A 9,324-nucleotide genomic window follows, 5' to 3' on the forward strand; every position below is an offset into this window, starting at 1 on the left:
ATTGGGTGTTATTTATGGGGAGTATAATTATTTATTTATTTCAATGAATGTAATCGATTAGATATCAAAATATTTACGCTATAATATTATAAATCAGGTTGGTTTGTATTGCTGACGTAATATGTAAATGATATGAGTGCGGCCCGCGAGACTTGCACTTGGAAAAAAAGGTTGAGAACCACTGCTGTAGAGAAAAGGTGCTGTCTGAAGTGTGTGGAGGGGGCGGGTTTAACAGTCAGCAGCGACTGTGTGCTGTTCTACTTTTCCAAGACCACAACGAGCTGCTTTCTGTCTCACTGTGCCGGAATGTTTTTTTTAAAGCGTGGAGTTCATCAAATTCACAAAATGTACAGAGGACTGCTATTTATAATTGGTATGTACTTATTTACTGTGTTGATGTTAATGTTTCTAATTAATGATAACAATTATTTGAGTTTGGGCATGTTTTAAACTCTTATTTATCTGAATCTGAAAATGTCTGGGCAGAAGTAGAAACAGTATTATTAAAACATAATTAATCTTATTACTTTGACCCTGTGAAATAAAAGTACGTGGTCTAAATAATTTTTTATGTTATAGTGATATGCAGTGTGAACGGGTTCAACATTCAAAAAACTCCCGTGAAGTATTTCACAAATGACGATCCACTCTTTGGTCAAACTGTTATTCAATCAACAGATGGGTTGGTCATTTATACGAGTTTTAGATAATTCTAGATATATATTTTTAATTAAATTACATTTATTTTATAACGTTTTTTAAGATCATCATAAAGAACATTTATTGATCTATTTTAGTCAAATTGTCTTAATTTGTTCTATTCTAGAGTTTTTGTTCCTTCACCAAAACATGGAAAACTTTTTAGATGCACAGAGCATGAATGCGTCGAAGTAAATTATGATGGTAAGTTTGTCTTTGTCTTTTCATAATGAAGATTTCCCTGCAAACTTTACTTTGTTCATTTCATAATAATGTCCTCACTGATTTACACAATTACTTTTTCACTCTAAAAGTCTTATTACATCAATATCTCTTTTGAAGATAAAAAGCCTAAAGGCCTGAGACCAGTAGCATCAGTATCTAGTCTGACATCAGAAGAGGAACAACATGTTATGGTATGTATAAAGATCCTTAAATACAGGGATGTTAGATATGGCCGACAATTGTTTTGTACTTAACCTGATTTCACTTACAAAAGGTTAAGCTATTGAAAGTTATACCAAACAAGAAGTAAACTGTTTATAATCAGATAGAGATTGCACAATGCTTTGAGTCTGTCGCATAGCATTTTCACAGTTCACAGAGTGTGGTTTCCCCTTCACATATGTGACAGACAGAAATGTATCAGTTCTCCTTCAGAGAACAGGAAACAGTCTTTAAATGTCAGGAAATGTCAAACTAGAAATGTGAAAAGGACTAGAAATGTCAAGATACCAAAGTTATTTCTGGGGGGGTTGTATTTGCTTTATTTATTGGGATATTGGATAATTGTTCAGGATGATGTGACTATCAGGAGAAAGTCATCAGCATTGTGAGTCAACTGTGATGTTACTCAAAACCATAGTGACAGCACTTCCCCAGTGAGAAAAAAAACAATGTATACTCTTAGTTAAACCTCAATCAGAGTGATTCTGTCTCTGTGAGTTCAAATCTGCCACAAATTCTCATTAAAATAGGACATTAAATAAAATAGAATGAAAATGACACAGAAATGAAAATGAAAGGGAATGACTTTTACTGAAAGACATGATGAAATATTTAGATTTGTGTATTTTTTCTTCTTCTAAGATGTGTAATCAAATTCGCGTAAAGGAGTCAGTAACTGAGGATTTGAACGGAGATTGCAAACTGATGAACCCCACTGGAAAAGTCATTAAAAAACTGAATCCTGTTGCATTAGGTAAGATTGGATGATTTTATAATAGTATTTCAGATTCAAACAGATAAAATCCTAACCCTTACTTTTCGAAATCTCTTTCATCTCAGTCAACAACAACAACAACAACAATTATTATCAAGGTCAATGGATTGGTCAAGGTGAGCCCACCTGAGAGAAAATGAAATAAACTGTTGTCTTTTTTTCACTCTTTTAAGGAATCTGTTTGCTAATTTACATTTCTATCAATATCTACAAGATCAACGGAGGATGAGAAGAGATGCCCAGTCAGACAGTGACACAAAAGACTATGATGGTACTTTGTTTAGACTTTAAAATAAATATTATAAATAAAAAATAACATTATACTTAATATGTCATGTTGATGGTGTTGTACAACAGAAGAAAAAAAACAGTCATTTCAAACCATAATTTCTGTGCATATTTTGTAGATTCTGGGACAGAGATTGCTTTTGTGCTGGACGGCTCTGGTAGCATTCAACCTGATGACTTTCAGAGAGCCAAAGACTTCATCTACAATGTCATGTTCAATGTTTGGAGAGCATGTTTCAATGCAAGTATAAACTAAAGCATTTTATGACACACGTTTATAGCCATTTTGTTTTTAATTACAATTTAAAACCCTCTGTCTTCAGTGTGACTTTGCGATAGTGCAGTATGGTGCAGAGATCAGGACAGAGCTCTCACTGCTAGACAGTAAGGATCATGCCAGAGCTTTGCTAAAGGTCAAAGATATACAGCAAATTTTCAAGATCACAAAGACCGCCTCAGCCATCCATCATGTCCTGTAAGTTCACAGAATATGATGTGAAATACTAGACATTTTACACCTTAAGTGTTTGATTGACATGCAGCTTTTTTGTTGGTGATACATTAATGTCATGATCTCAGTGGTTTCATTGGTTGTTTACAGCACAGATATTTTCATCCCTGAGAATGGATCAAAAAAGAACTCCAAAAAAACAATAATTGTATTGTCTGACGGGAAAATGTTGGGAGATCCAATGAATCTTACAGATGTTTTGAACATGCCACAAATGAAAGGTGTCACTCGCTATTCCATAGGAGTAAGGGTCCTGTTTACTGATTATTTCAGTAGCATTTTAGATAAAAAGGTACATGTTAGAATTACAATTGCACATTACTGTAATTTATTTTAATCTTGAAGACACTTCTAGGTTTGCCAGTCCTACTAAAACATTCATAGCAGCTATTTTAATCATAGTTTGTTACTGTATGGTTAATTGTATTAAATTAAATTAAATTTTATTAAATTTTATTATGGTTTATCAAAATAAATCATAAAACCCACACACTTGCACTAACATCATGTTATCTTTAGGTTGGTGAAGGCATTCTGAATGATACTGAAGCAATACAAGAGATGAAGGAAATAGCAGATCCTGAGAAGTTTTACAAGGTTTCCAATTATGCCGCATTAGATGACATTCAGTCCTCACTGCAACAAAGTTTAATTGGAGATGAAGGTAAGAAAGTTTTCATCAAACATTACGCTATATAACAGAGAAAAGCTATTATTTTCTGTTATACACTGAGAGGTCCCATTCTAAAATCTAATCGAAAAACTCGCAACACAATTACCATACTCTAGACAGGTTCAAAGGAGTGTGATATGGCTCTATATCATCATGGCTCATTCGGCTATAGACACAAGGCCACAGGTGATCAGAGCCATACTGCCATATCTTTTGTCTTTTGTGCAACTAGCTGCTTCAGTGAAGTTATTGTTATAGAAGATGAGCATGTGTATATAAGACAGAGAGATTGACTTCATTCCTCAAGTCAAATCATTCATAAGAAGAAACAGTTTGCCAGGTCCACTTACAAAAGCAATATCTTTGTCTTATTAGCTTTTATTATTCTCAGTGTTCCTCGCAATTGAATTTTTACTAGTAAGAATTGAATTTGAGAGGTCTTTTCATTTTATGAATCGCAGTCTTGAAATGTCACTCTTAAAAAAGCCACACACAAAAAAAGCCAAGGACTTTTTTTGACATTCTGACAACTTAATGTAAGATGTTGCTATGACTAGTGTTTAAGGACATTTCCTTGACGTAGTATTAGGGGCGCCGTGAGGGGGGTGGTGGTGTGTGCAGGTTAGGACGATTTCAAAGGCCCTGATCAGAGAGGGCATTGTAAGAAGCATTATAAAGAAAAATTTACATAAAATACATGGATTCAGTAAGGGATTGTTGTCAAGGTTGCATTGAATTGCATTGAATTATGAATGCAATCACAGAGGTGATGTTAGGTATAGATATGTTTATTTTATTTTTTTAAGTTAGGATTTAGCCTCTAAAGTTTTTAGCTATATATTTTCACACTGTTTAAGCAACCATGCAAGTCGCCGCTAATAGCTCGACATCAACACTACAGCAACAATTAATTGCTTGAACAATGAACAGTACAAATAAAACAAAGAGACAAAGATGAAGTAAGTTTAAAATACAGTAGTATTCCTTAATACAGAATGTACATCCTGTTTCTGCAGTTAACACTGCAGTGAATGATTGAGTGAAACATTTACACGTATTGTAACTACTGAAGTATTGAATGAAGATAACAAAGATTTGAAATTTTCTTCTGTCACAGTGAATGTGCCACTACCATCAAGATCTTCACAATTTCTGTCTGCTGTTACAAACCAAATGGACAATGAAAAACTTAACAGCAACAACAACAACAATCATTATCGAGGTGGAGGGATCGATGAAGGTTAGTTTGTTTATAGTTTAGTGTCATGCCAGCTACCATGATTATATTCATGGTGAGAGACAGGAGAAAATAGAAAAAGTTAAATAAACCATTCTTATCATAATAAAGATATAAACTACAAATTAAAGATGATTTATTAAAGTTTTTTTAAGTTTATCTTTGATAAAAATTCTAAAACTAAATCTTGCCTCACTTCATTAAAAACCTTTTCATAAGAATTGAAATGATAAGAGTAGTTAAATCCACACAGTCCATTAACATATGCTTCAGAGATATTGGAGCACATCTGGAATTGAAATGAACTGTTGCCTTAGTGTGACTCATTTAAGGAATCTGATTGATAATTTACATCTCTGTCAAGATCCACAAGTTAAACAGAGGATGAGAAGAGACACCCAGTTGGATGGTGACACAAGCGCATATGAGGATGAGGATGATGATGATGATGGTACTAATCTTTGTTCAGCGTTTGAAATAAATCAGCATTTATTATGTCATACTGACTGGTGTTGTACTACAGATGCATAGGCCAATGTCTTTAAAGAAACCATCATTTCTATACTGATGTTTCAGATCATCTTTTGTAGATTCTGGGACAGAGATTGCTTTTGTGCTGGACGGCTCTGGTAGCATTCAGCGTGATGACTTTCAGAGAGCCAAAGACTTCATCTACAATGTCATGTTCAATGTTTGGAACACATGTTTCGATGCAAGTATAAACTTAAGCATTTTAATGAGACACATTTACGGCCATTTTGTTTTTAAAAAAAAACAACTCTCTCTTCAGTGTAACTTTGCGATTGTGCAATATGGTCAAGAGATCAGGACAGAGCTCTCACTGCTAGACAATGAGAACAGTGCCAGAGCTTTGCTAAAGGTCAAAGATATACAGCAACTTCTCAAGATCACAAAGACCGCCTCAGCCATCCATCATGTCCTGTGAGTTTACAGATTATGATGTGAAATACTAGACATTTTACACCTTAAGTGTTTGATTGACATGCAGCACTTTTGTTGGTGATACATTAATGTCATGGTCTCACTGGTTTCATTGGTTGTTTACAGCACAGATATTTTCATCCCTGAGAATGGATCAAAAAGTAACTCCAGAAAAATAATAATTGTATTGTCTGATGGGAAAATTTTGGGAGATCCAATGAATCTTACAGATGTTTTGAACATGCCACAAATGAAAGGTGTCACTCGCTATTCAATAGGAGTAAGTGTCCTGTTTACTGATTATTTCAACAGCATTTTAGATAAAAATCTCATTTTAAAGTTTTTTTTAGAAAGTCATCATATGCTGGAGTTACATATACAGATTACTGTAACTTCTAGGTTTGACAGTCCTACTAAAACACTCATATCTGCTATATTACCCATAGTTTGTTACTGTATAGTTAATGATTTTTTTATGGTTTAACAAAATAAATCATAAAACCCAAACACTTGCACTAACATCATGTTATCTTTAGGTTGGTGGCGGCATTCTGAATGATACTGAAGCAATACAAGAGATGACACAAATAGCAGATCCTGAGAAGTTTTACAAGGTTTCCAATTATGCCGCATTAAATGACATTCTGTCATCACTGCAACAAAATTTAACAGGAATTGAAGGTAAGAATGTTTTCATCAAACATTACACTATGTAAATGAGAAAGGCAGTTTTAAAGTGCTAAAATCTGATTGGATGAGCTGATAAACAGCCATTGTAAAATTAAGCCTAGCTGATAATTAAGCCTTGCAGTGCATCCACACAAATTTCAGAGTGTTATTACTTTTATTTAACAGTTCAGTGAACAAAAAGTAAATATTGAGTATGCCATTTTAAATACAGTATTCCCAGTTATGTACCACCAGCAGACATTGTTCTAAACAAAAAAAAGTAGAATTAAGTGTTGTGTCTCCAATTAACACATGCATGTTTTTTTTGTGGATGAATCTATGTACTTGAAAGAATTGGTTTGAATGATTGGAAGTTGGAAGTGAATGATTCAGTAACTCCCCCATAAAAAGCTAATTGTTTAGTTCCCGAATGTTTTAATGAATCGTTTGAGTAAATGATCAATGACTAACCCGTGAAGACAAATTCACTTGTTGCCATCTACTCATTTATCAGTGTAACTTGCAGAAATGGTCACTGAAAAATCCCCACTACCAATGCATAAACTGATAGTCTGTCAGGAGTGTACAAGTGGATAATGAATATGCAGTATAATATTAATGTGAGTTTTACCGTGTGAAATGAGTTTCATGCTATTATCTAACCACTTTGTGTCTCAGATAATCAGCAAGGTGCAGGATTTCAGTTCCAGCTCGCTGAAGCTGGCTTCAGCTCCCATCTCATGCAGGACGTAAGTAGGATTTTTGGTTTCTGATACCTTTTATTTTAGAAACGAATCTTTGTATCAAACACTATTAAGAATGTGTGGATGTTTGCAACAACTTTTCCCAAGATGATTAATTGATATACTAATAACATTCATTTGTTTCTGTTTTGTGTGTGTGTGTGTTTGTGTGTGTGTGTGTGTGTGTGTGTGTGTGTGTGTGTGAGTGTGTGTGTGGAGATTTGTTGTTGCTGCTGAGCTGAATGCTGAGACTGTGTGAATTGTTCAGTGTAGTGTGTGTGTGTGTGTGTGTGTGTGTGTGTGAGTGTGTGTGTGTAGAATTCTGTACTTTTTGGAGCAGTTGGAGCCTTTGGCTGGAGTGGTGGAGTCATTTTGCAATCTGATAAAACCGTGAAATTCTTGAATGACTCTAACAATGGACCCAAATTTTCCTATTTAGGTGAGTGATGGTTGGAAACCAAAAAAGTAAGTCAAAGAAAATGGATTTTTAAAGGGGTTTTTGAGGAGGTTTCACATTTATTTGGGTGAGAATTTAAACATCATTAAAGGAAATGTTGTGAAAACCTGGATAAATGAAAGTCATCTCAGGTTCATGTTAGTTGACTCTCCTTCCTGATCACAGGTTACAGTGTCACTTCTGCTAAAGTAAAACCAAGTAAAACACTCTACATCTCTGGTGCACCACGGTATAACTTGACTGGTGGAGTATTTATTTTCAATGGCTCTGAAAAGTATGTGCTCCAGGGAGATCAGGTATTTGTAGTTAATACTATTACACACTATAACACACCAGACTGTTTGCTTTTTAAACGTTTTTTAAAGTTTAAAAGTCTTTAGGCACTCAATTTTTTTATTTGCACATCACAAATGTATGACCAATTTCCACCAAATTGAATAAAGTAATCTTTAAATGATATGCATTATATGAATTCATAATAAATGTGAAATAATAAATTAAATATGTTAAATACGTTAATTTAAACCATTTATTACATTAGAAAGGATTGTTTTTTTTTCTTCTTCTGATTGATTTGGAGCTCACAATCAAGCCCCAGTTTATGCATTTGCTAATATGATAATAATGAAGTAATGTATAATTGTCATAGGTTGGATCTTACTTTGGATCAGTTCTTTGTACCTTGGACATTGATAGAAATCAATACACAGATTATCTATTAGTTGGCGCTCCACATTTCCATCAAAATGGGGAAGAAGGCAAAGTGCTAGTGTACAGGTTGAATCAGGTAAGATCATACTCTCCTTTCAGCTCTTGGATTTATGTGGACAATGTTTTAACATGATTTGTGTCTCATGGGGTTATTTTTAAATCATGCCAAAGGAGGACAGGTTTGAGAGTGTGGCCATGGAGCTGCAGGGTGATGCAGGACAGACCTTTGCGAGGTTTGGCGCAGCCATTGCATCGATAGGAGATATTGATGGGAACAAGTTCACTGATGTAGCAGTGGGTGCTCCGCTGGAAATAGATTCCTCTGGAAGCATTTACATTTACAATGGATTCATAGATGGACTTCAGTTTTCACAAGTGGGTTTCAGCATATGTTATTTACACCTTGAGCTTTTTAATAAATCTTTGTTAGAGTGTTTACATGTTTTGATAGACTAAAGTTTATTTTTATATTCATTATATTTTATTATTTTATGTATTATATTTATTGTAATATATAACATTTATTATATATAATATTTATTTATTTATTTGAGAATTGGACATTATCTGAATTATTAGAACAATGTTTCATATTAATTATTTAAATACATTTTATTTAAATCAAATTAATGAAATGAAATTAAAAAAATAAAATAATAAAAACAATTAAATCCCAATATAGCAGAAATTCTTTCAAAAATAAGTGCAAAAATCAATGCAAAAAAAAGAAGACATGCAGACATGGTTTTATGTTTACGCGGCGCGGCGCGCGATACGCAACATGTAAAAACACAGTATAAGTCATTATAATCAGTAATTATGTCCCCACTGGATGCAACAAATGCCTCGTTTGCAATGGGTTTTATTGGTTTTGTCTTGACGTGCCGGGAGATGGCGTCACAGTGTGATGGTGTCACAGGTATTCGGCCAATCACAACGCACTGGATAGCTGGCCAATCAGAGCACACCTCGCTTTTCAGAACAATGAGCTTTGTAAAAATCGACGCGTTTCAGAAAGGCGGGGCATAGAGGAAAAACAATAATGTACAGTATGTGGAAAATAATGTGTTTTTTCAACCTTAAACCGCATTAACGCTTAAAACACATTTCATTACACCAAATACACAAAATAATGTTCTTTTTAACAACATCATATGACCCCTTTAATGTCT

The 9,324-nt window shown here is 34.2% G+C and overlaps 1 protein-coding gene across 1 annotated transcript in view; it reads left to right on the forward strand.

The window, feature by feature from the left end:
- The first annotated feature begins 276 nt into the window (after nucleotides 1-276).
- LOC107727934 (integrin alpha-E-like) overlaps nucleotides 277-9,324 on the forward strand; it is a 20,233-nt gene continuing 11,185 nt past the window's right edge. Inside the window, exons 1-20 of the mRNA XM_016537981.1 lie at nucleotides 277-373; nucleotides 580-682; nucleotides 827-903; nucleotides 1,042-1,115; nucleotides 1,789-1,900; nucleotides 1,987-2,037; nucleotides 2,136-2,192; nucleotides 2,329-2,450; nucleotides 2,533-2,684; nucleotides 2,811-2,964; nucleotides 3,240-3,384; nucleotides 5,221-5,342; nucleotides 5,421-5,572; nucleotides 5,699-5,852; nucleotides 6,109-6,253; nucleotides 6,920-6,990; nucleotides 7,303-7,423; nucleotides 7,607-7,737; nucleotides 8,091-8,228; nucleotides 8,324-8,527. Of these exons, the coding sequence (XP_016393467.1) occupies nucleotides 307-373; nucleotides 580-682; nucleotides 827-903; nucleotides 1,042-1,115; nucleotides 1,789-1,900; nucleotides 1,987-2,037; nucleotides 2,136-2,192; nucleotides 2,329-2,450; nucleotides 2,533-2,684; nucleotides 2,811-2,964; nucleotides 3,240-3,384; nucleotides 5,221-5,342; nucleotides 5,421-5,572; nucleotides 5,699-5,852; nucleotides 6,109-6,253; nucleotides 6,920-6,990; nucleotides 7,303-7,423; nucleotides 7,607-7,737; nucleotides 8,091-8,228; nucleotides 8,324-8,527 (2,352 nt within the window). The 5' untranslated portion in view covers nucleotides 277-306. The remainder of the gene's footprint in view (nucleotides 374-579; nucleotides 683-826; nucleotides 904-1,041; nucleotides 1,116-1,788; nucleotides 1,901-1,986; nucleotides 2,038-2,135; nucleotides 2,193-2,328; nucleotides 2,451-2,532; nucleotides 2,685-2,810; nucleotides 2,965-3,239; nucleotides 3,385-5,220; nucleotides 5,343-5,420; nucleotides 5,573-5,698; nucleotides 5,853-6,108; nucleotides 6,254-6,919; nucleotides 6,991-7,302; nucleotides 7,424-7,606; nucleotides 7,738-8,090; nucleotides 8,229-8,323; nucleotides 8,528-9,324) is intronic.

Source organism: Sinocyclocheilus rhinocerous, unplaced genomic scaffold (genome assembly GCF_001515625.1).
Source record: "Sinocyclocheilus rhinocerous isolate Xijiao unplaced genomic scaffold, SAMN03320098_v1.1 scaffold877, whole genome shotgun sequence".
NCBI classification, from domain to species: Eukaryota; Metazoa; Chordata; class Actinopteri; order Cypriniformes; family Cyprinidae; genus Sinocyclocheilus; species Sinocyclocheilus rhinocerous.